A 26,878-nucleotide genomic window follows, 5' to 3' on the forward strand; every position below is an offset into this window, starting at 1 on the left:
AATGTCATACAAAAAAGTACGTAGGGTAGGCCCCCATAACGTCCATTTTGTATGACTCGGTATGCTTTTACCAAAGTGGGCGTCAGATGCAATGCGTACTGTACTTTCCGTGACCATGTCAATTTGTTGTCAGGGAACTTAAGGATCAAATCAATGTGAATAGTGCGGATTTTTTTTTGGCGGGAAATGTTGTTGTTTATTTTTATTGGAGATGTTTTAGTTAGCGTTAGATAGAGTTAAACACCAGTATTAAACAGTAAACTGAAACTAGTGAAGGTTTGTTGCGCACCGAGTTTAGATTGAAAACCCTGTAACTTACCGACTCATAAATTAATCATAGTTGTTGCAAATTAGGAACAAAATCAAGGAAATTGGTAATGTGTGTGCTAAAAGACTGCAGTGCAGAGAGAGTGGTACTTGATGTTTATAACGGACTATCTTAAATCGCGGAAACCCTATACATCAGTGGTTCCCAACCTGGGGTTCGCGGAACCCCAAGGGGTCCGTAAGATGGTTTTAGGGTCCGTGGAGGCAAACTTTCTTAGTACCATTAACCAGTCCAGCAGTACAATATTTTTAAGTTTCCAAACCGTTTTTACAATCCTGCATACAAGTGCAAACTGTTATTTAACCTTTAGTTTAAGAAACTTTTTCTGTGATTGTTACCTCAATTGTGACATCACAACACACATGAACAATAGAACTTATGGCGCTTTGTTTTAATTATTGCACACCAGAAAATGTATCTCTTTGTTGCATTGACTGCTACAGTACAGAACTTTATTGAGATTTAAGGACTGTGAAGGTTGATTAACAAGCCCCCCAAAAGGCGAAAGTATAATAAGTTAAAACATATAATGCAGGAAAAGAAAAATATAGCAAGACTAAATTACGTTAGGGGTCCGCAGGCCTAAAAAAATTATAAAAGGGGTCCGTGACTACAAAAAGGTTGGGAACCACTGCTATACACAAAGGTCTGTATTGTGTATTAAATGAATTGTGTGGTGAAATTTTTTTGGCAGAATTGACGTGAAACATGTCAATTGTCAACTAATGTTATTTTATTATGGACTATGGACTATGGAGTATGGACTATGGACATGTTTGGTTTGAATTTTGAAATTCATAATGATTGGAAAAACTGTTTTAATGCAGATTTGTTAAGTTTGGTAGGTACAGTAGTACATATAAATATGAGCAAGCAGAGAAAGACATCATTTAACCAGGCGTCTAGGGAATCTGTTCCAGGCACTTCTAGTTCTAGCAGTGCAAGAAAAATATCCATGCGTGGAACACCTTTGGTTCGTCCTTCACTTGGTAAACAGTCACATTCAGCAGGTAGCTAATAAAACATAACACCTGGTTGTTCATAACTTATTTGAGATTTGAAATGTTGTAATTTGCCCTCACTCTTTCACAAGCGTTCACTAGTGATGTTTGAAAAAATATGTTTGTAAAAGTCACACCTTCTTGACTTGACTTTTTTTTAACTGTGTTTAATTTCCACAAACAACTGTTTTTCACAGTATTGCAGCACCAGAAATCTATGCGATGCTTATGTCCAATTTTAATGCTCATAAATTATCGCCAGATTGTAAAAAATGTAAGGATTGATGTATTGTGAATAGTGATGGGACGAGTACCCGGTACTCGGTACTCGGTATCGATGGTATCGAACGATTTCAGTGGTATCGATACTCGTACTCGGTATCGAAATATTTTGCCTCAGTTTTCGATACCAACGTGCGAGTACTAAAGGCCGACTTACACCATAGGAATACGGGGGAACTTTATGCCAATATTTGCTTCGGACAGCACAAAATTGGAAAAAAGTTCCGACAGTTTACGTATATTTTTTTCGCTATCACGTGGAGATTACATTTTTCAGCATGTGTGTGTGCATGCCTGTACCCCGACCATGGCAGATAAATTAGCCAGTGGTATACAACTAAGTACAACACTACACCTAAGTACTCGGTAATCGTACTCGGTACTCGGTATCGAAGGTATATACATGTGGTACTCGTACTCGGTATCGGTACTCGCTTCAAAACCTGGTATCGTCCCATCACTAATTGTGAAACAGATATAAACCTCTATACATATTTTAGCCAAAGGTTCCAGAGGATCAATGCATATGGCTCAGTCTGAACATCACATCATGAAAGACACAAGACCCATCTCAGACAAAGCTTTCATAAAGAAATCCATCTTGTCTCTGCTACATGTATATATGTTTTAAGCTTTGTGTTGTATATTTATTAAGTTGACAAAAATCCTTCATACTTAAAAACCTATAGATAATAATCTCACTTGAAAATGTATAGTTCAGCATATATATGCAATATTTAAGTGGTCATTTAATTGAGCCTTATTTGTTTGTGTGTGAATTACACCTTTAATCATTAAAATGTTTAGATAAAGACCAATTTTATGTTTCTTTTAGCTTTTGGAGAGTTTGAACTATCAAAACCCTGTCTATGCCAAAATGTTGAACCCTCCAACCAATAGGGATTACCAGCGCATTTTCGAGTTTCTTGTCAGTCATGTACTTGGAAGTTACAGCTTAATAGGAAAGCCAGATGAAGAAATGCTTCGGGTTGTCAAAGATTTAGGGTAATGGTATAATAAAGGTTTTTACAAAATGGAAATTATTAACCCCAACAAAAAACATTTACATGTATAATAGCCTAGTTTTTGGTTATAATCAATTTTATTTTAATTATTTGTTGGGAAAAATCTTTAAGGATTTGAAAGTAGTGTTCAAGCAAGTTTGAGATTTGATCTAATAAATGCTATTTTAGTTTCTCCTTGTTCAACAACATTTTTATTGGATGTTTGTAGAAGTAGCATAACCATACACATGGCACATGTTCATCACCAAAATCGAATAATATTTTTACAGGTATCCATACAGTATTTCAAAAAGTGCCCTGAATAATGTCGGAACAATGAGTGCATGGCCCCATGCTCTTGGCCTTTTATCATGGATTTCTGAGTTGGTTATGGTATGTCACTAATGCAAAAACATAGCTACCGTATTTACTCGATTGTAAGCTGCATGTTGAGGTGTTAAAAAATAATGTAAGCTGCACGCTGGAATTTTAGATACGATTGTTTCTTAATACCTCTTTCTGTTGTTATATGGTATGACTAGTTTTCTAGTTACGTTGATAACTGTACCCAACAGAACGTATATCGACGTATAATCTGCCGCCCTCGATTATAAGCCGCACAAACGGCAGCTAAAAAAACAATATAAGCCACGGCTTACAATCGAGTAAATATGGTATATGGCAGATTGTCAAAACATGTTTTGTTGTGAACAACAACTTTAGCATCTGCCCCACATTCTTTGGGATGTCGATATACTATCTTAGATAGATATAGATGTATCATTGTGATGTCCTGTATTTGTGTCCCACTTTTTAAAATAGTGAAACAGGTGTGATACCTGCATATTCAAGCAACTAATAGTTTTGTACCTTTTTTGGTTTTTAAGTGGAAATATATATTTTAGGCTTTGGTAATATTCAGTTGATTTAGCTGTTTAGACATTTTGAAGAGAGTGGTTTGAAATTGTTTAGATATAAAGACCTCAACGTTTTTGCACTTACCTGCTAAAATTTAAAATAATATTTATTGATGGGACGAGTACCTGGTACTCGGTAACGATGGTATCGAACGATTTCAGTGGTATTGATACTCGGTATCGAAATATTTTGTCTCAGTTTTCGATACCAACATGCGAGTACCGACGGCTGATTTACACCATAAGAATACAGGCAACGTTATGCCGATAATTGCTTCGGACAGCACAAAATTGGAAAAAGTTCCGCCAGTTTACGTATATATATCTTTTTTGCTATCACGTGGAGATGACATTTTTCGGCATGTGTGTGTGCACACCTGTATCCCGACCATGGCAGATAAATTAGCCAGTGATATACAACTAAGTACAACACTACACTTAAGTACTCGGTATCGAAGGTATATACATGTGGTACTCAAACTCGGTATCGGTACTCGCTTCAAAACCTGATATCGTCCCATCACTAATAATATTTATACCTTGGAGAAAAAAATCATACAGTTTTTTTTATGTTTTAGTATGTTTGCCAAGAAGAAGGTTCTGAGCCATTTTCTGATGAACCAAGAAAAATGGTATGAATAAAAGGAATATTGCTAAAATTATGTGAGACTGTATCCAAAATATTCTTCAACCTAGTCCATTAAGATGTAATCATTTTACTTGAATAAATTATATGATAAAAAATACTCATACTGATTGCTTACTGATAATAAATTTTGATGCAGATGAAGTTTAACTATGTGTACAAGTCGTATGAAATGTTCATGCGAGGCACCGATGGACCATATGATGAACTCAATAGTCAAGTTAAAAGACAGTTAGGTTTGTGTTTTTTTGGTACTTCTCCAAGACAGTGGCTTTATATTGTACTGTTTTCTGTGACCTTTAATACAACAAGTGTTTTATGCGATGTGTAATATTGCTTGCTTATTTTGCAGCCACATTGAATGCCACAGCATCAGCAGAAGTGAAGGATTTGTTCAGTTCCAATGCAAAGTTGTCAAATGAGTATCAAGTCAAAATGAATGAAAAGGTTATTGTGATATATTCGTATTTAAAAATTTTGTTCCAGTAAGCTGTGGCATTACTCATTTGTAAAAGTATCAAAAAAGAAATGAAAAAATATTTTACCAATAAAAAAACAGCGGGACAACCGACAAGTGTAAGTTAATTTTGTGTAACACATCATACTTTGAACTGTAGACCCTTTCTTGGTAAAGTGAAGCATTATTAAATTCATGGAAAGATATATGCTATTCTTATAAAAGTATGTAAACAATACAAAAAAAAAACAATTTGCAGGAGAGCAATGAACACTTGACCGATGAAATTGTCACTCAAAAAAACAATGTTGAGAAAATGAATGAATATTTATCTAAGGTTGATACATATGTTGCACAAATCAAGGTAAGTCCACTTATTGTTGCAGTTTTTACAGTTAAATACTCATTCTAAATTTTCTAATGTTTAAGTTTCTTTCTCTGAAGCCGTAATTCGTATTTACATGGAAGTGGCTGTATTACCATAAATGCACTGTATAAAAGGCATGTTTTTAATGTAGGACAAATCTTTAAGACTGCAAACCGAAATAGATGAAAACCAGGAGTTATTAAACAATACAAAGGAGGCAATTGCAAAAATCAAAACAACCATTTCCCTTCAGGTAAATTCAAGTGGTCCATAAAACTCTTCTCTTTTTGTAGTGGTTTTTCTTCAAGCACAGTAATGTTAATATTTATAGCTTCCATAATGTTTTAATAAGTAGCTTGATCTTGGCGCTAATATTTCACTTTCATACTGGGTTTTTGGCAAAGCATGCTAAAAATGTTCAAAAGTAACATTGGAAATTTGGAATAGTTTCTCTTTATTGCAAAAATATTAATTTTCTTTCTGAAAAATGATTTTTTAGACAGAAATTTTGTGATACTTTGTTTAGTTATTTGCTCAAATTTTAGGGGTTTTAACTTGTCTTATGACATCTGATATCCATAATAAAGATACAAACTACATCTGAACAATGCCATGTACTAAATAATGTCAACATTCAGACAATATCACCAACCGATGCTGAGAGGCTTGTTAGAGAAATCAAGGAATTAGAAAGAAGTGCTACAGCTGATTCTCAAAGGTTACAAACTTTGAAGGAGGAACAATGGGACAGAGAAATTAAATTTGGCAAACTTATAAATGAGGTAATAATGTGTTGTACTTGAATGCAAATCATATGTAGATATTGGATCATAAAGTAACATTCTATTTAATACAATTAGCATACTCCTATTAGTGATGGGACGAGTACCCGGTACTCGGTATCGATGGTATCGAACGATTTCAGTGGTATCGATACTCGTACTCGGTATCGAAATATTTTGTCTCAGTTTTCGATACCAACGTGCGAGTACCGAAGACCGATTTACACTATAAGAACACTGAAAACTTTGTGCCAATATATGCTTCGGACAGTACAAATTTGGGAAAAAGTTCCGCCAGGTTACGTATTTTTTCGCTATCGTATGGAGATTACTTTTTTCTGCATGTGTGTGTGCACGCCTGTACGCCGGCCTTGGCAGATAAATTAGCAGGTGATATACAACTAAGTACAACACTGTACTTAAGTACTCGGTACTCGGTATCGAAGGTATATACATGTGGTACTCATACTCGGTATCGGTACTCGCTTCAAAACCTGGTATCGTCCCATCACTAACTCCTATTGTTCTAATAAAAAAACTATCACACGCTTTAAGAAAAAGAATAGATCTATTCTATATTTTAAATCTATTTAAATATTCAAACCCATTTCAGATGGAGACATTTGTTCACAAACACAACAGCGAGATAGCCAAATTGCATGACACACTGCCCAGGGTCTGCGAAAACATGTCGCTGGAGAGTTTGGGCAGACCTGCTGATGAAGAGTGCCATCTAGTGTCTGGACACAATGGTGTTGAAGAGAATAACACAAGATTGATGAAAAGCATCTTGGTGTGTAACCCTTTACCACCACTTTATAAAAATGTGTCGCAATTCTGTCACAGTATTGATAAGGCCCAATTTGATACAATAACTTTCAGTTTCATTGTAGGAATCTATCATTGCTCTTCTAACTCTACAATGTCCAGGTTCAGAGCCTTGTTGAAGTACAAACCTTACAAGAAAAGCTGTTTGAAAAGTGTTGACAAAATCGTTTAATCTGCCAAAGATAAATGTTGATCCTGAATCATGTACCACGCTAAACCATAAAAGTACACCTCATGTTAAAAAGTAGGCATGTGAAAGCTATGCTAATTTGAAGCACAGAAATAAAAAAACAAATGTATTATGTGATATATCACAGTATGTCAGGCCCATTGAAGACATCCTAATGAATCATGTTCATAGTAAATGTATATGATAGTATTGCTGTGCTTTCAGCCATACCTGAAAGCAATCAACAAGGAATTTGTTGAAATCCAAGGATCACAAAAGCAGGGGCTGAACAATCATATGAAGAGAATATTGCAAGTAAGTACAGCTCATGGTGTCATTCACATGCATAATATTGTTTCCAACATGGTTTGAATTCCCCTTTTTTGTTGAGGACAAAGAAGTGTTGGATGATTTGGAAATTAGTAAGAAGTCGTGTCAAGCAAGCTTGAACAAAATTACCAAAGACATTGAGACTGCACAAAAAGTAAGACTAACCTATTTTGTTATTATATTCCTTGGATAACAGGTCAAAAATATGTACAAAAACTGTTGTTAGACACACATTTTAATGATTTTTTTTCTTTCAAAAACATGCATTGTTTGAAGTTGTGTGCAACAATATTTGATCAAATCAGTCTAACCCAGTGGTTCTCAAACTTTTTTATTGTCGGGGCCAAATGGTATTTTTTTAAGTGTGTAGGGAGCCGCAAAAAAACGAAACCTTGAGAAAATCACTGAAGATTATTACTTTGAAAGCTAAAATAGCAATGTTTGGTGGTTTTCTGAGGTCTGGTGCGAGCCGCAGAATAAGTAGTTGGGAGCCGCATGCGGCCCCAAAAACCGAGTTTGAGAACCACTGGTCTAACCCCATAATGATTGTTTGAGAAAAAATAAGCAGGAAGCCGAATTGTCTTGGGCGATTCGTCCTCGGGGGCGTCGTGGGTTCGAACCCCGTAAAAAAGGAATTATATGTCACTAAATTTTAAAAAAAACACGAAACAGTTCCACCTGGCTCCAAATTCTCTTATATTCTCAGGAAAGTAACAAACGGGAGTCAGCGATTGAAACCGAGTTGGAACGGAAAAAGTTGCAATTGGAACAAGTAAAACTCGCTCGAATTGACCATCGAGACCGGGAAGTGTTAAAGAAAAAACAACAGGGGTAAATTCCATTTTTACAGTTTTACCGATAAAGCATAACATACTGAATTTTTGGACTTTTCAGATCGCTGGATCAGTTTTTCAGACAACGTGTCTAGTCATTACAGGTTTAATATTAAAACATACTTGATGCGCATTGTATAAAAATTACGTCCATCGAAACAACTTTAAATCATAAAATTGGCAAAATCGTCCTTATTTCACCTTGTCCGTAACGAATTTGAATGATTGATTGTCCGTTTCAAATAACTCAGCTAAAGTTCTTGTCCATACATTGTTTTTCACATTAGTTTGGAGGAATTTCGTTCAACCACACAACAGAAAGAAATGGAATACACGCAATGCCTTGTCAAAATGGCAAAGCGGTTTAAAGAACAACAAGACAAACTCGAACAACTTGTTGATCGTTTCGATAAATCTGTCGACGACATTGAGGAGGTAAACTTGCCAATTAACGTTTCTGGCATGATCATTTTTTTAGCAGAGTTTTATCGAAACGTGACATTTTTTTGGGCAACTATTAGGGATGTGCCAAAATTGCAAATGTTCTGTTTGGTCGAGCACCGAGCATCTCAAGTTAATGCTCGGTGCTCGGCCGAGCACGCTCGGTGCATTATGACGTCACAAAAAATCCCCTTTCTACCTTTTAGCTCTACAAGGCCTCTTACGTCACCAGCGGTGTATTAAGCTGTTACAGGCCTCAGAAGTACACGTTTTTCCACAATCTAATACATTTGGAAAATCATTTGTTTTTGTTCATAGACACCCTTTCGAACACTAGTTACCTAGGTTAGCAGGGCATGAATATGCAAATTTAATGCTCGGGTCAGTTTGTGCAACTGCTCGGCCGAGCACTGAGCATCAAAAATAGCGATGCTCGGTACCGAGTACTCGGGTTCTGGCTCGGCTCAGCGCATCCCTAGTAACTATGGTAGTGGCAATATACCCACCACCATCCAAATAGGGTGCTTGAAAGTTAGAACTTTTCGAGGACGCCGGTAAAGGCTTACTTGTAGAAAGTAATGAGTTGCAACATGTTAACGCACATGTATGTGTTGTCTGTGCTACTGCGTAAAAACAGCCTCTTTGTAACCTCCATTTATGCTCCACTAGATTAAAACATATTGTCTGTTATGCCTGACGTAACGGCATCATAGTAATTTACGAGTACCATCCTATACTTTATTGGGTTTTACCTAATTAATACAGAAAAATAATGGTTTCCAAGTGTTTTAAGCCATTTAGCCTGTACCAATGTCCTCATGTAGCACCTTGATGTCACGCCCTTATACATATTTTATTTTAGTCGTTTAAAAGCACCATGCATTCGCACCAAACCAAGATGGTGGAACCAGATTCCGAAATTGCAGCTCTATCCGATTTTGTCGGTCAAGTCCAGGTGGAAAACGCGGGATAAAAGTAGAGTTTTCAAAAGTTTTATTTGCGCGAAAAAAAAGCTTTAAGTACGTTAACATAACTTATTGGTTTCATTTGAATTTCTTTATCTCGTGAGACGAAACCCGAAATCTTATGATTTGTGACTACACACCTGCAACAGCTTCCAATTTCTGGAGGGCTTTAAACAGGTATTCGTGTCTTCTAAGCAGACTCAAATGGTTTGCCAAGTGTAAATGCCTGCATCACCAAATTATAATAGTGGCTCTGCGAACTTCCTTGTCTCGTTTATCCGGCTTTTGGTCAATTGATTGTTCGCGGAAAAAAATCGCACGTTCAACAGCCAACCTGCAAAATCTTACAAATATGAAATTATTGAAAATTTTGCTTGTAGCTTATATAAGACCTTCTGAAAGATTTCCTTGTTCCCCGGCCAATATTATCACACCATAATAACGTTTATTAAGTCAAGTGAACATCATTTTCTAAATGCTGTTCCTGATTCTTAAAGACGAGAAATCAATTATTTATTTTCTAAATTTGAATAAAGCCCGATAATGGAACAAGCAATGTATTTTTGTTGTTTTACATTTTGCTTTATTCGCAAACCTGTGTCCTGTACATTTCTAGTCATCCCTTCTGTAATGATCAACAGGCCGGCTCATAATGTGCTTTTCAGCCACATGGTTTTGTTTACGTTTCGCACGTAACCTATACTTTGTCAATACATTGTCAGAAAACTATTGACGTTTCTTGATTACGAAAGCGATGCCGACAAAAAAGTGTAAGCAACGAGTATTGCAGATAGATAGAAGATTCACTGACGGACGGGAATAAGGGATCATGCAGCTCCTTAATCTTTAGGATTTTTACAGCTTTTTGTTTGTGATGACTTTTTGCGCTTTGACAAAAAACACTTAAACCGACAACTACATTGTGCCACAGTTAACCGCTAGAGAAAAAGCTTATTATGATGCCAATATGAAACTTACCAAACCCAAGAAAAAACAACCAGGCTCAAAAAATCGTTAAATTCATCCTCCTGCCATTTAAAATTTTATTTTGTTTCCAAGGCCTCATCATTTCTGTTTTCACATTCCAATATCGTACATACAGCCTCTGAATTATATTGCGACTATTGCATTCTTTATCTACGATTGTATTCTGTTTGTTTTGGCAGTCATGTTTTTTACCATTAGCCCATTTTCCTTCGTAATCTACCGTCGTATTCATTGCTTCCTACACACAGTCCCATTTTGTCCGCCCAGAAGACCGTGTTACGTTCCTATGGTCTTAATCACCTTTTTTGCAACCAAGATATCTTTCCACTTACACCGAAAGTTTCATTCCTTGCCCACAATTTATTTCGTTTCGCTGCGACATTCCCATTTTGTTCCTGCAGTTTAATTCAAAGCTTATGGTGTGATTCTCCCTCCGACCATCTCATTTATTCAGTTGCGGTTTTACTGTAAATTAGTGTCTCTTCCGTTTATCCATCATTCGAATAATTAGCACAAGCGGTTGGATCATCACGGTAAAACACCTTACAGCTGCACAGTACGCCAGGCCTATTAAAGGCATAAAAGTATCGATAAGTATGCCGTGATCGCAGGTCTGAATCGACGCTTTAGGGCTGATCCCAGTATGAAAATATTCATCTTAGCTGCAGCTACACAGGGTCTATAAATAGCGTTCTGCAACGCTAGTGCAACTTTCGTCCAGGGAAAAGATTGGTTTTTCAACTAAGTTAGCATTGAAGTACAGAGCTTGAAAATGCGGCAATGTTTTCGAATTTAAAAAGTGACTCCATTTAACGCACAGTAAGTAACTTGTGTGTAACAATGTCAGCTTTTGCGACACGTCATCATAAATTTCTAATCCAAGGCAGTCTTTAGCGCCCTGTACGACAACTGTGTTTAGAAAAAAGCAGGTATCTATTAGGTCGTGCAAACAAGTTTAAACTTTAAAAATAGTTCCTGGTGTATAAAAAACACCGAATTCGTGTCAAGTATGTTTCGGTTCCCTGAAACAAACAGTAGGTCTGTGTTTATTGCACGTGCTGAGTTACCTTGATGCCATACGAATAGACCATTTGTTTGCTAAAGCAGGTTTACGCTTTTTTTCTGTTCTTTATTTGATGGTTGAAATAAAATCAAGAGTTTAGTTACAATCGACTCGGGAAGAATTTTTTCAGGGCTCCAGACTTTGGGAAACACTGATTTAGGATAACATTTAGTTTCTGTTGCTTTCAGACTGAAATCGTACTCAATAAACACCTAAATAGCTTCTAAATCAGAATAAACGGAACCAACTTTCAAATTTTGAATTCATATGGGGAAGATATTTTGTGCATATATGTAGATAGAGTCATAACTACAGCACATTATTAAATATGGGCGCTTCGTAGTAGTTAATGTGATTGCGAGGCACCTATAGAAACACGCCAAGAAGTATGAAAAAGCTGTTAGACAATGTGTAGGAAGATGTATATGACCAATGTCTTGATTAGGTCGTTAAGTACGTACGTATACCTGTAATTGCCATTTTGTAAAGTAATTATACAGCAATAGCTGCTTTATTTAGAGTAAAAAATAATTATACAAGTTATACAAGATGGATTTAGAACTCCATCAATTCTTGCAAAACGAGCAGCAATTCGTATACACCACGTCACGTGCAATTAAATTGAATCACAAAAACATACTTAGAGTTTTTAAAATGGCACAAACTTTCTAGTTACGACACAGGTAACGATTTGGTATTAATTTATACCATAAATGATTTCATGACTTGCTCATCTTTTGTTACTAAGAAATCTTCATTGTTGATACACTACATACACATCCTTATTGCGTATTGTAAGGGTGCCTATAATAAATTACGCTTTCATCCGGAGTTGGTAATCAAGCTTATCTGCTAATTTGTTGGCGCCTTGCCTAAATCAAATTGCCTATGTGACTGGATAACACACATCTACTTACTACATGAAAATCTGAGGCAGTAACCTAACGAAGAAAATTACCCTAACAAGAAGACGACAATAATTGGTAAGTTGATTTTTTAGCTGATTGAAAGTTTAAATGATTTGTGGCTATTTAAGTTACTTGCTTTGCTTTTTTTCGCGCGGTGTAGAATGGCATATATAACATTGCTTACGACCTAAAGTTGTAAAATTGTTTTGTATGGCGTCAATAGCAACTTATTATTGAAAACACCTTTTTCCATTGACTTAAACGTTGTAAATAAAATTGGTAGTTTATCACCGTGTAAAGATGGGCAACACAATGACAAGGCGCTAGTCTAGTGATTTCTGTCGACAACAAAAATAGTTCGCACGCTAGACTAACAATAAGGTCGAGATAAAAATTCTCCGGACCAGCTTTTGAGGTTTAACGCCCAGCTGAACACAAATGAGCAGGGTATTTTGTCGTTCCAGGAACTTCTTGGTTGCACGACAGGAACGTTACATCGAAAAGTTTACTTGGAGCAAACAGAGTGCAAGCCGATGGAGAAGTTATGCTGTTATGCGGTTTTATTGCTGGTTTATTGCTGTACAGTAACAGTAACAGGTAAGCTGCAACTGGTTATTACCTCTAATGTGTATTGGCAGACACGTACGCGATTTCTTGTGTGTATGGGTATACACCAGGGGTGGGCAACCTTTGTTACTGTAGGGCCAATTATAAATGTCAAAATTGGATCGAGGGCCGCACATGTTCATCACACAAAGTGATTTGGCTTTGTTTCTTACCAAATATGCTTAACTACAAGTATAATTCGTATTTGATTCTAGCCACATTTTGCCAGATCGCAGAAAACTAGCATCAGGCGCATTAATCAGCTCAAAAATATGTAATAATTGGACTCGTTTGCCAGCACTTTTGAAATCCAAGCGTCTCTGCGGGCCGCAAGAGCTTTAATGAAGGGCCGCATGCGGCCCGCGGGCCGCAGGTTGCCCACCCCTGGTACACTGTAAAAAATATTCGTAAATTTTACTTACGAAAGCCGTTTTGTTTTTACGGTCGACTCCGTAGTCCAATATTTACGCATTTTTGTTGTAAATTACCTTTTTCTAATTGCGCTGACCAATAGCATTGCAGTATGCCGTCACGTGATCTTAATGTGGTGCATGCTGCTGCCTGCTGCTGACAGAGGACAAGAGACAGTTGTTTGTTGTTCAGCACAGCTAGTCATGATCAACAGGATCATCTTGTTTAGAAACCAGTCTGGTTATTGGCGCAAAATGAAGCATAGTTTGCAGACAGTTGTTAAAATGTTTTGTATTGCAGTTTTTGTTGCAAATCAATGTCTTAATATTGTAAGTTAAATGGAATCGAAATTTGTTTGTGCGTTGAGCACATGTGAAAAGGAGTTTGATACTATTAATGAAATCATAAAGCATATAAAAGAACATATTCGAAAGGGGTATAAAGTTAAGTGTCCGTATGTCCAATGCGGGCGATCATACACTGTTGTGTCATCTTTTTCTTCTCATCTAAGTCGCTGTCACACTCCTAGTCTCAGTTCCAGTTTAAATAATTCAACCCATAGCTTCGAAGTTACGGAGTGCGAAGACAACGTTTTAAGTGTTCCACAGCAAGTAATTGAGGTAAACGCACACATATCTGAGCCATTTACTTTTGAAACTGCTTTGAGACATCAAGCTCTTTTGTACTCGTTTCTTCAAGAAAAACTGCTTATTCCTAAAAGTACTATCCAGAAAATAATTTCGGAAGTGCAAACTATTTATGGGGAAGAAACTAAAAACATAAGAGATGCTGTAACTTTAAATTTACAACAACATAATGTTGGGGAAACCATTGTTAAGGACATTTTTAAATTGTTTGAAGATAAGCAGTTTTCGAAAAAAATGTATGGAGATGATGGTCCTTTACGCTCTTCGTACCTGAGAGAAAAGTACTTTACATCATCGTTTGTTTATGTTAAGCCCCTGTCTTTGAAACTGACAAAGTCATTCATTGAGGTAGCAAGATCATTCCAGTATGTCCCAATACTTAAATCCATTTCAGCTATGTTTAAAGATTGTTCTGTCCGTCATGACTTTACTTTTCCCAAGGTTAACAAAGAGTATTCAGATTTCACTGATGGATTAGTAATTAAAAACCATCCCCTGTTTAGTGGTAATTCTCAGACAATTAAAGTCATTCTTTATCAGGATGCTTTTGAGGTTACAAACCCCATTGGGCATGCAAAAGGAAAACACAAAATGCTGGCTGTGTATTACAGTCTGGGCAATTTGCATCATCATCACAGATCAAGTATTGACTCAATACAGCTTGTTTTGTTATGTAATGAAAAATATGTCAATGAAGACACCCACAGATCTATTTTTGAACCTCTTGTTCAGGATTTAAAAATTCTTGAAACTGAAGGACTTGATTTGGGTTTTCCAGTTAAGACCAAGGGAGCATTAGCGTTCATCTGTGGTGATAATTTAGGAAGCCACTGGCTTGGGGGGTTTTCTACCAACTTCAGCTCCAGTGAGTACATTTGCCGATTCTGCTCATTGAAAAGATCTTCTTTTCACAGTGACCCATTTACACAATCATCAATTGTAACCAAACAATGTTACAACTTGTCTGCTCAAGATGGAAATAATAGTTTGTGTGCTGTAAAATTTAACTCTGTATTTAATGAATTATGTTATTTTCATGTTTGCCAGCCAGGTTTGCCACCTTGCATTGCACATGACCTTTTTGAGGGTGTAGTGCAGTATGATTTAGCATTGTACATTAAGTATTTTATCAAAGAAGGCTGGTTCACTCTATCTGAGCTGAATCAGCAAATTCTTAAATTTCCCTTCAGAGGAAGTGACAATACCTCACGTCCAGTTACTGTAAAGAAGTCATTAAATAAGTTGGGTGGAACAGCTTCTCGTAACTGGTGTATGATCCGCTTTTTTGCTCTATTGCTGTTAGATTGGGTGGTAGACTGTGACAATATTGTGTGGCAACTAGTTTTACTGCTACATTCAATTGTTGATTTAGTCTGTGCTCCGTACCTTCCACGCAGTGCTTTATCAGCATTGAAACATTACACGGAAGATTATATTGATCAGCGTTGCGTTGCTTTTCCTGATATTCGTTTGAGACCTAAACATCACTACATGCAGCACTACCCATGGCTTATACTACAATTTGGTCCCCTTGTTCATGTCTGGACCTTAAGATTTGAATCCAAGCATTCTTATTTCAAGAGAATAATTCGTGCCTCTAAAAATTTTATCAATGTTAGCAAAACTCTTGCAGAAAGCCATCAAAAGTTGCAAAGTTATTTGATAGAAAAGGGAATCTTTGGACAAGACCTAACAGCTGTCTCTTTTGACTGTACCCATTTTTCTGACGCTTTTGTAGAAGCTTTTCGCAACTCTCCATTTGTCCTTGTCGATTGCAGATTTTACAAAAGCATTGCATACAAAGGAACAGCATACAAACTAAATCAATTTGTATTATTAAAGAAGCGTTGTTTTGATTTTGAGGTTGGCATGGTTAAATTGATGTTTCAATATAAATCTTCCTATTACTTTTGTGTAAACAAACACATAGCTGTGTATATTCCCCAACTTGGATTACATGTTTTAGACGAAAAGTGTGTAACTAACTGTTTTGTCAGTTTGGAAAGCCTTCTTGACTTTTATCCTCTTAACGTTTATAAAGTTAGCTGCAAGACGTTGTTATGTTTGCATCATGCAGTTTTTTAAATAATTTAAACCTTTTTTAGGGGGCTATAGATTAAAAATGGAATACGATTTTGGAAATGTTTTGCCAAACATAAGTGAGCAGCAGATTTTGTTGCTAAAACAAACACTTACAGACATTGGTGTAGAAACAAAAGATGATTTGTGTGACGTCAGAGAAAGTGACATCACTCATGTGGTAAAACCGATACAAGCAAGAAAGTTAATTAAAGCCTGGCAAACTGGTAAGTACAAAAACAAGTAAGCCAATATTAATAATGTTGCCTATGTTTATGGATACTCTTACATGTATCTACAGTCTCAGACGAAAGTGTGTCATCAGCTACAGATCAAGTAAGCAGCAGCCCAGAGTCAGATGTAAGCTGTTCATCCAATGAAGTTAATTGGATACAATCATTTTCTATTCCCTGGCACAAATTTCCCAAAGTAGTTATTGAGAACTGTATGAACGAAGTTTATCCTAGTCCTGCTGTCAGGAGAGAAGTTATTAAGTTAACTGTTGAGGAAATTTTTAAATATACGAAACGACCTGGAAGAAAAAACCTCGAAGTTGTTGCTCATAATATTGTTAATAAGTATCCCAAATCATTTGAGGATAACATTGATGGGGTAAGAATTGGAAATGGAATCGAATCGCTCACCAATCAGTTGGTATATAAAGTAGAAAACGAAACAAGGAAGGAAAGGAAGTGGCTGAAAGAATTTAAACTTGCAAAAGTAAATCCTGAGGATGAAACCTGCAAAAAATGGCTCCAAAATGAGTTTATTACCAGCTCTTGCATGCAGAATAGAAGTAAAGTCAAGGAGTATATGGATAGAACCTTTAATGAGCGCCAGGATGATATTTCCAAGAAAACTCTGGTTTCAATTTTACACTCAAAATGGCCTTTTATGTTTGAGGAAGAGTTCATTTACTCAGACTACGAAAAGATTGTCAACCTATCAGATTGTAAAACCAAATTGATAGAAGTCTTAAATGAGAGATCCATAAGAATATTCAAGTAAGCACACAACCTAAATGTACTCTATTGCTTTAAAACTCAGTGCATTAACTCGTGTTATGTTCTACTTTGTTCAGAATTCTGAAACATCTAAATCAATCCAAACCAATCCATATCCAACGCATTGTTTTTAAATCAATAAAGGATGAATGTGAGCTGCTTGAAAACCAGTTACCCAAAAAAATGCGCTTTTTGGAAGTGCTTGCAGACTACTTTAGTGAAAATATTGACCACGTGTACAAAACATTTCCAGTAAGTTGGTATAATGTTTGGTTTGTGAATACAAATAAAACACCTGTCATTGTAGGTCCACAAGTCTTTGGAAGAAATTGTGGAAATAATTCCAAACACACCATTTATGATCATTATGGGTATGCATATTATTTATTTATTTACTATTACAGTTTTTGCTATCTTTTTTACCAGAAAAAAGTTAAACGTGATAGTTTTGTGTATTTTATAATGGTTCTTGGTACAAAAGTACGTGTAAGTTTTTTTGGGGCAGGCTACTGCAAATTTGATTGAATTGTATCTTTGTAGGGCAGGGGTCACCAAACTACGACCTGCGGGGTTATTTCATCTGGCCCGCGACCGTATTTTTCGATTCGCCAAATCGTATTAAACTTTGTAATAGCCATTTATTCCTTACAAAAGACTTCCTGCAACGACATATAGAAATAATTTTGCCTAGTCCAATGGGATTACAACACCCATGTAAACTATGCCGTACTCGCAATTTGTTATTGAACTTATCCGGCGGGCAAAAAAATTTGGTGACCCCTGTTGTAAGACATGATAATTTGCCATGTTTTGGATGTATATTAAAATTAATAAAAAAATTAATACTTATTTAGGAAATTCAACTGCTACTGCTGATAAGTTTGTTGTGTGCATTGAAAGACTGACGGTGGCAAAATTCTCTAACTTCTGGGAAGCGTTTTCATATATGTTTGTCTGTTTTTATGTGCTAAACATGCAATATCCACATCACGCAGCTGCAACATACGAATTTGTTCAAAGGTAACAAAGTATAATGCAAATAGAAAGATGTTTCATAACTTTTTACAAATACACTATGTGATTTAGTAGGAAAGATCATAGCTACATTTCGACTGTCTAAAGCTGTTTTTGTATTTATCTCTTTTCAGGTTCTGTGCTGAACTGAATTTCTCCAAAACAAAGTTAAAAACAAAGGCCAGTCCAAAAGTGCTAACGCTGGTGAAGGCTATGAAGCGATATGATTCAGTGCTTTAAGCCTTTTGTGCATAAACCCTTGCATTAGGATAAGCCTTTAGTATGTATTTTGGTGTTGCTTATTCGTTTATGTAAGGTGAGATATGGGAATTGTTTCCTGTTTACCATTAGTGTATAGCCTGAATTGAGTAAAGTGGCCGGCTGACTGGCACGGCTTCTGTGTACATGTAAATTCTGTAAATATGTTGGTCTAGGCTGTGATACCATTTTTGGTGGGGTGCATTACCTGACATTCAGCAAAAATATTTTTTTATTGAGTTTTTGTGTTTTCAATGTATAAGATGGGCCTAATTGTTTTTAGATAGAGAAAAGCAAAAGTTTAGAAATTATTTTTCGCTGTTAAGCTGCAGTGATTTCTATCACTATTAAAGTACTTGGTCTGTTATTTTGGATTTATCTATTGTAATCTTAAAGAGTTTTCGGAACACTGCCTTTTCTGCGTAGTTTTGCTGCACATCAGTATCCCTGATCGTGTCGTTTAGTTTTGTGTGTCACTTAAGATAATATGAAAAGTGTAATGTATAAACTTGCCCAATTCCAGCGTTTTTGTGTTCGAAAATTATGTTACTCTCGATTAGTTTTGATAATACTGCCCTAATTGTTCTTACTCAAAATGGATGAAACATATTTTGACTGAGATTGTAGGATAAGTGTTTTTTCATTGCTAATAAAACACTGGTTTTCTTTTTTAAGTGCATTTTGTGTAAAATCTACTGGAAGCCCGAGCTTGTTATTTTAAATCTACTCCGAAAATGAGCAATTTTACTCCAGATATCAGTAAAAGTACGTATGTAAGAAAATAAGTTACCTGTAAATTTTACTGGCACTTACAGTAAATTTAAAGGTAAACAAAGTGATTCAACCCGTGATTTTTACGGCAGTTTACGTAAATTTACATTAAACAACAGTAAAAATGCACTGTAGAAATTACCGCGTTATTCCGTAAAAACTGCTGCCAGTCCTTTTGCAGTAAATTTTACCGAAATTTTTTTAACAGTGTATACACTGTACTATACAACAAGCCGGAAAAAAGGTTAATGTGTTGAGTAGAGAAATAAGTCAATTTTCCGAACAAAAATTGCAAACATAAATTACACAGTGCAAATTTATCTGCAAGCGTAGTGCGCTAGTTTGTATGTAAGCATTTAAATAAGAATTAGTATTCTCTCCGCAAGTCATATGGTTTCTATTAACCAAAACTTTACACAGTCTTCCTCATTTTAAATTCTCGTTCCTGGCCATCCTTAACTGGTTCTCAAAGCGATTACAATGGTTCATTTTTTCCCTTCGTCATGCATTAGTGCTGTCGCAAAATATTGCACTCACGTTTCCCTTAACAACCCAATCCCTAAAGAGCAATAATATAAATTTGTTTAGACCGTGGTTAGATCATAAAAATTTGCATTTTAGCAAAAAAAACATGTGTTTCGTAGTGGATAGGTGTATTAGACTAATTAAAGTGATGGATTTATCCCAAACTTCAAGTATTTATGTATAGAGCGAAACCGTTGTAAACTAATTTCCTTTGATCTGACAGCTCGATGGTGCACCAACTCGACTTCAACATGCCGATTTCCATTTTCCTACAAGGGCCAGTATTACGAATCTTGTAAAGAAGAAAATACAACTTTCGCTTGGTGCTCGCCAACAAACAGCTTTACTTCTGATCCAGTGACATCTGGTATCCGTTGCTACAAATGCCAAGGTAACGTTAATTCAATAATAAAGTATTTCCTCATTTTAACTACCGTATGATTGACGCGATGCATAAGCAATGAGAAAACTTGGTAGACCAAATATTAGTTTCAACAAAATTTTGAGCTCTTCCGGCAGTTTTATTTTATTTTAATATGCCATCGTTTCGATGTCCCATACGAAACACCTTCATCAGGGCATTGCAAACACATGTTATTATAAAGCGAAAAGTGGGCGAAACACCCACACAAAAAAGGGCGATAGAAAAAACGCAGTGCGCACCAATGGTCGAGTGATAACACCTGGCTCAATGGTGCAAAAGCGACCGATAAGTTATCGGCATTAGAACGTCCGTTTTAACGTTCATCGTGTTGGTGTGAGAATGTATGTTCCGCGAATCCAGGATACCTCGCTTGTGAAAATCGGTTTCTCTCGCTAACACCTGGGCAGCTGAGAAGTTTATGGTGTGACCGAGGACAGTAGCATGTTGTGATAATGCCGATTTTTTAGCATCTTTCTTGGCTACATCCCTTTCATGTTCTTTACGGCGCGTATTCAGAGATCTTCCCGTTTCGCCAATGTAAATCTCCTTGCACTGTCGACGTGGGATTGCGTACACCACACCCCTTGCCGCGTTTGTATCAATGGGGTCTTTGGGGTACGACAGCATCTGACGTAGGGTGTTGACTGGTTTAATCCCTACTGAGACCCCAAAGTCGATTAACATGCGACGGATTATGTCTGTTAACTTGGGAATGTATGGCAAGGTAACAAAAGTACGCTCTTTGGACTGAATCTTTTTCCACCCGTGGTTTTTCGGTCACGGAGAATCCAGTTCGGGTAGCCATTTAACCGCAGGGCCTGGTGTACCCTTCGTAATTCGGTTTGGAGCATTCCGGGTTCTGTGGTCAACCTTCGGGCCTGATCTGTTAGCGCTTTCACCACAGCTCTCTTGTGGTGTAGAGCAGGGCTTCTCAAACTGTGGGTCGCGACCCCATTTGGGGTCGCGGAATAAAATTTTGGGGTCGCGAAACATTTTGCGGTATTATGTCAGTCATAATAAAAGGCATATATTTATTGTTTACATATCATTCCCGTGTAGAAGCTATACAAGGGGTGCACAACCTTGCGGCCGTACAGAGACGAGTTTGTGCGGCCGTACAGAGACATGTTTATTAGAATATATGTACTGGCGGCCGTGACGTAAATAAAACCTCTTTTGTCAAATATTTTTATTTTCAAACTGCTCTGAACACATTTTGTGGTGCTCAAAAGAATGTTACCATCCTAGTAGCCATATGCGCCAGACTTTAGTATGCCTATTGTGTGCAAACAATGCGAAAAAGCAGATACCACAAGCGTCACAATGTAGATTATGACGTCATAAAAGCTAAGACTGGCAATTTGTGTATCAATTTAGATATTAATTTAGGCTTTTTAGGAGCCATTAGATGGTATATAATATATAAGTATTTCTTTAGATGAGTAATTTTAAAACACAAGCAAGCAGGCAATAAGCGGCCGCTGGGGAAATAAAGATCTGTGATGCGGCCGTCATAGCGAAAAGGCTGTGCATGCACGCCTGAACTATACCCATCAAGGGGTCGCGTACAAATTTCTGTTTTAAAATGGGGTCGCAGAGCAAGAAAGTTTGAGTAGCCCTGGTGTAGAGGATGGTGAGACGTGAAATGCAAGTAGCGCCTGGTGCTCGTTGGTTTGTGGTACACTTGCGTGGAAAGTTTCCCGTCTATTGCCAGTAATACCTCCACATCCAGAAAGGGAAGCCGGTTGTTAGTTTGCAATTCCATGGTAAATGCGATTCCTTGTTACACGTTGTTTAAGTGATCTAGAAACGCTTAAACCTGGCTAATATTGATGATGCAGAATACGTCATCCACATATCTTTGCCAGAATCGTGGTGGTGTGGTAAACGTTTGGAGAGCACGTTCTTCCACCGACTCCATGACCATATTGGCAACTACCACCGACACTGGAGAGCCCATTTTGGCGGATGCATGGCCGTGCCAAATATTAGTTTATTTATAACGTATCTTCACGCGACTTTTTTAATTTTGTTTTGGATATAATTTATTACGTATTGTTGTTGCATCCGCCAAAAAGTCGATGTCCAAAAATGGAAGTTTGTTTTTAACACCAAGTTAAACGTCTAAAGCAGGGGTGTGCAACCTTTGTCACTGCATGTGGGGCCAAATAGAATTACCATGATTAGATCGCGGGCCGCACCTTCATATTACACAAGGTGATTATATACTTTGTTGCATACCAAATATGCCTATACTGAGTTAACAAACAAAATTGGCATTTGATTCTCGCTGCATTATTGTCAGGTGGCAGAAAAAAAGCACCGGACGCATTAATCTGCTCAAAATGTATAAAAATTGGACTCGTTTTCCATTACATTTAAAATCCAAGCATCTGTGCGGGCCCAAGATTGTACACCTCTGGTCTAAATTATAAAAGTACTAAATCACTTACACACGAAGTTACCAAACGATATTGATCTTTGCAGACGTGTGTCAAAACGGCATCTGCGGTTCGGGGTATCAATGCGGATGTCCCTTCGACAACAATCCTGTACGTCACCAGGGAGGGTCTACCAGCTACTCGGCTCTTGCTCAATGCATCCCTCGAAACTGGGTGTGTGATGGAGTGGCTGACTGTCGTGACGAAAGCGACGAACTGTATTGCTCCGCCTGTGCTCCAGAACAGTTTCAGTGCGGCTGCAAATTTCCATCAGAGCGTTGTGTGGGGGGTGCTGGATGCTTTTTCAAAGGAAAATTGTGCGATGGCAATAACGACTGTTTTGACGGTAGTGACGAAATGGGGTGTGGTGTACCGTTTGATTGTCCGTGTTTGAAAGGGGACACGAACTGCCAAGCAAAGCCACCTCAAATTCCTATCGACTACTTCTGTGACCGGAAACCTGATTGTAGGCATGGAACAGATGAACTTAATTGTTTGTGCCCGTTAGGACAGTTGCAATGCCCAGGTGTCCTTTCTTTGAAATGCATTAAAAATGCATTCTTCTGCGACGGTCAAAACGACTGTGACGATTGGTCGGACGAACAAACATGCCAGAGTTGCCCTGCAAATACGATTCAGTGCCCTTGCTACCAACCTGGTAATATTACCTGTACCCTTGCGTTTGGGTGCATACAACCATCACAAGTCTGCAACGGGGTAAACGACTGTGGCGACGGTAGCGATGAAAACTGCACGTGTCCTAGAGGTCAAATGGATTGCCCTTGTTCAGGGTCCCAATGCCAGCCGGGTACAAGGTGTATGCCAGTTGATGGTATTTGCGATGGCCTCGTTAGCTGCGACGATGGTGCTGATGAAATAAATTGCACCTGTCCCGTGGATAAGTTCACATGCAATTGGTATTCCGTTTCGAATCTATCCAGTTTCTTTGATAAATACGGTTGCGTAAGTGCGGGTTACCAGTGCGACTTGTTTGACGATTGCTATGATTGGAGCGACGAAATAAATTGTAACTGCACAACCAGCGAGTTTGAATGCGCATGTGGACGCAACCGTTCGTGCGTGGACACCCCTGCCTGTATCAAAAGGAAGTATGAATGTGACAACTTTGATGATTGCCTTGACCTAAGCGACGAAGTAAATTGTCCCTGCCCTTATGGCGAGAAAACTTGCAATGGGGGATGTATTCCTAAAAACGAAATGTGTAATGGAGTGACAGGTTGTCCATACCCTGATGAACTCCCACAATGCCAGTGCATTTCTGGACATGTACCTTGTCCTGGTTTAGACAAGTGTATTTTCAACAAATGGTTCTGTGACGGCGATAACGATTGCGGTGGATGGGAAGACGAACTTAACTGCACCATTGATCCTAACGCATTTATTTGTAACTGTTCAAACGACAGAGGATATGGGTGTAAGAAGATATGGGTGAATAGACAGCACGTATGCGACGGTGTTAACGACTGTGGGGACTCGAGTGACGAGTTTGGTTGTCCGTGTGCAGGACCAAGGTGCAGCTGCATCACAGAACCCAATTCTTGCAATAGTCCCTGTGTTGACAAGAAAATACTTGTAGATGGGACGAGGGACTGTTTTGATGGTAGCGATGAACCGTGCGTAGTAACCGAATACACGCCAACAATCAAAACCGCCAGATGTGAATCATTGCAAACCGCCCATACGTTCAAAAACTACGAGCAACTTGCAAGACAACGAAATTCGACATGTACTTTTGTTGTAACAGACAGAAACAACCAGACCGGCGTGTGGGCTTGTATTAATGATTGTGGCGTAGCGCAAATGAGCTGTACGATTCCTTTTCAATGTCAAAGTGGTGAATTTATACCATTGTCAGCTTTTTGTGATCGCAAAATGGATTGCAAAGACGGCAGCGACGAAAATCAACCGAACACCCTTGGATTTAAATGTGTCGGCACTTTTGCTGTCTTACCGTGCGTCCTTCCTCAATCCAACCTCTACGACGACATACAGCATTGCAAGGACGGGTCAGATTTGTGTTTTTCCGGCGTTGGTACGAGTTGTTTTCAATGTTTACAAGATGGCCTTATGATTTCGCGTCGCCAGGTTTGCGACGGTATTGTGGACTGTCCCGATCTGTCGGACGAGTGTTCATGTAATGATCAAATTGTCTGCAACTCCGTGTTTGGAAATTTCACGTCTGATTGCCAAACAAACCTTATGCCATGTGCCAACCTGACAGACTGCGTCAAACCCAAGACTGTCCTCTGCAATGGAATACCGGAATGCATGGATGGCATTGACGAGGCATTTTGCTCTTCGTCGGGCGTCAATACTACAACGCGCACATCAGTGACTTGTGAAACCAAATACGGGACAGCGGTGGCGACAAGATGTGATAAAAGACCGGAATGCAGAGACATGTCGGACGAGTGCGTAGGATGCCCAGACCTACCGTTATTTTGCAACGACAGTTGTTGGACTTTTTATCAAATCGGTGACAGGTACTGTGATGGAGTCCAAGACGAAGCTTGGAAGTATTTGAACACAAGCACATGTCCTCAGGGTTTTGATGAACGCTACTGCCCAAAACGAAGAGACTGCGGAGACGGTTCTACTATTGACGTCAGACAGATGTGCGATGGTCTGATTGATTGCAAAAACAACATGGACGAAGCGCCGTCAAAGTGTCCGAACCGATTCTACTGCTTGAACGGAATCCCTTTGTCAGTGGACGTTTCTTTACGCTTCAACGGCATTACAGACTGCAGTGACGGCAGCGATGAGACCGGTCTTTTCTCTTCGCTCCTGGAAATGATTGCAAATCCCTTTTTGCGCGTCTTGATCTGGCTGATGGGCATTCTGGCATGTCTGGGAAACGGGATCGTTATGGTGACCACGATGAAAAAGCTCCTTAAAATAAACTCCATTTCGTCTTTTATGCGTGTAAACCACATCCTTGTGTTAAACCTTGCTTTGTCCGATTTCATCATGGGCGTTTACCTAATGATTTTGGCGATAAAATCAGCCCAGTTTTCCGGAGAATACTGGATTCGTGACAAACCGTGGCGTTTTGGGACTTTATGTAGGACTCTCGGTTGCTTGGTTGTGATTGCCAGTGAAGCGTCGATTTTGTTTATGGCCGCTTTGACCACATTCCGTCTCGCAACTCTTCGAAAACCCCTTGCTGTCATTAAGCACAAAATTGTCAAGCTTACTGTGGTGGTGGTGTTTGTGTGGTTAATTTCATTATTTCTAGCTCTTGTTCCGCTTGTCAACTACACTTCAGGATACTTTGTATCGGGCGTGTGGTTTCCTAATTTCTTCACGGCGTCCGAAATTGTGGATAAACAATCGTTAACAATATTGGCATCGCGCATGCAACGAACCACTGGAGAAAACATAACGATAAATTCATGGTATCACGTGTTAAAATACATTCAGGGTCGATACACAATAAAGGCGCAGATTGGATATTATTCTGAGAATAGTGTTTGCATGCCACGCTTTTTCTCTCGCAGTAATGATTCTTGGCATTTTTCGACGTTTTTGTTGACTTTTAATCTCCTTCTTTTTCTTTACATCGCCGCTGCTTATGTTTACGTGTACCGAGTTGGCAAAACAAAAGTCAGGTCGAACAACCAAAAACGCAATGTGTCGATGCAAAAGCGAATTGCCCGCCTTATCGCAACTGATTTTTGCTGTTGGATTCCCTTATGTGTACTAGCCTATATCAGCCTTGCTGGCGTCCAGCTGCCTTCTGAGGTATACGCAATTAGTGCTATCGTCCTACTCCCTATTAACAGTGTATTAAACCCAATACTTTACTCTGCCACGATGGAGAGGGGATTTGGAAAAATCAGCACGGTTGTTCGCACTAAGCGTATAAATAGAAACACTACAACTAATCAAACAAATGTCAGTTTTTAATTGTATTTTTATTGTTTTGGTATTTTGCTGTGTTTTACTTTGCATATTAAGTGTTTTTGTTTACTTCGTAGGTTATTTTTGCTCCTTTTGTAAATTTTTGTAATTATATCACACGAGTAACTTTTATGTGTACGCTTATTGTAAACTTATAATGCTTTCTTTCTTCCATATACCAGCAGTATACAATGTTCATGTACAATAAAACAGATTAGGCCTTGGGATACTATACACGGATTTGTTCATATAGCTACGTAAAGTCTATAATGGATAAGATTTAGGCTACCCCCAAAACGTACGTAATATTTCCTAGTAGTGTTAGGCAAAGGAAAGTTAACATTAACAAGTATAAACATTGTAGGAATGGTAAACACTTTACAAGCTTTGTACCCTAAATGGAGTTTACTATTAAGGAAGGAGTCATTACCAACATCAACTATAGGAAGTAGGCCTACCTCAGCGA

The 26,878-nt window shown here is 38.1% G+C and overlaps 3 protein-coding genes across 4 annotated transcripts; all 3 read left to right on the top strand.

Moving 5' to 3' along the window:
- Window positions 1-1,136: 1,136 nt before the first annotated feature.
- Window positions 1,137-10,079, top strand: LOC145224300 (kinetochore protein NDC80 homolog). The gene is made up of 16 exons (XM_080090767.1): window positions 1,137-1,338; window positions 2,112-2,227; window positions 2,447-2,616; window positions 2,906-3,008; window positions 4,111-4,164; window positions 4,318-4,414; window positions 4,531-4,625; window positions 4,895-4,999; window positions 5,154-5,255; window positions 5,641-5,784; window positions 6,398-6,577; window positions 7,007-7,096; window positions 7,173-7,265; window positions 7,818-7,942; window positions 8,232-8,379; window positions 9,248-10,079. The coding sequence occupies exons 1-16, from the start codon at window positions 1,194-1,196 to the stop codon at window positions 9,356-9,358; spliced, it is 1,878 nt and encodes a 625-aa protein (XP_079946893.1). The 5' UTR covers window positions 1,137-1,193; the 3' UTR covers window positions 9,359-10,079.
- Window positions 10,080-11,942: 1,863 nt separating this feature from the next.
- On the top strand, window positions 11,943-26,644 carry LOC145224110 (uncharacterized). 2 transcript variants are annotated; one of them, XM_080090549.1, is made up of 4 exons: window positions 11,943-12,383; window positions 12,773-12,905; window positions 19,847-20,014; window positions 22,535-26,644. In XM_080090549.1, the coding sequence occupies exons 2-4, from the start codon at window positions 12,842-12,844 to the stop codon at window positions 26,416-26,418; spliced, it is 4,116 nt and encodes a 1,371-aa protein (XP_079946675.1). In that variant the 5' UTR covers window positions 11,943-12,383; window positions 12,773-12,841; the 3' UTR covers window positions 26,419-26,644. The 2 variants fall into 2 exon arrangements, with proteins under 2 accessions (XP_079946675.1, XP_079946670.1); XM_080090544.1 differs by lacking the exon at window positions 11,943-12,383 and having other exon boundaries at window positions 12,641-12,905.
- LOC145224338 (uncharacterized) lies at window positions 16,316-19,001 on the top strand. Its single transcript, XM_080090813.1, has 5 exons — window positions 16,316-17,055; window positions 17,133-17,307; window positions 17,363-17,426; window positions 17,910-18,075; window positions 18,204-19,001. The coding sequence occupies exons 1-5, from the start codon at window positions 16,499-16,501 to the stop codon at window positions 18,307-18,309; spliced, it is 1,068 nt and encodes a 355-aa protein (XP_079946939.1). The 5' UTR covers window positions 16,316-16,498; the 3' UTR covers window positions 18,310-19,001.
- Window positions 26,645-26,878: the final 234 nt, after the last annotated feature.

Source organism: Phallusia mammillata, chromosome 1 (genome assembly GCF_965637545.1).
Source record: "Phallusia mammillata chromosome 1, kaPhaMamm4.hap1.1, whole genome shotgun sequence".
In the NCBI taxonomy this organism is placed as follows: domain Eukaryota; kingdom Metazoa; phylum Chordata; class Ascidiacea; order Phlebobranchia; family Ascidiidae; genus Phallusia; species Phallusia mammillata.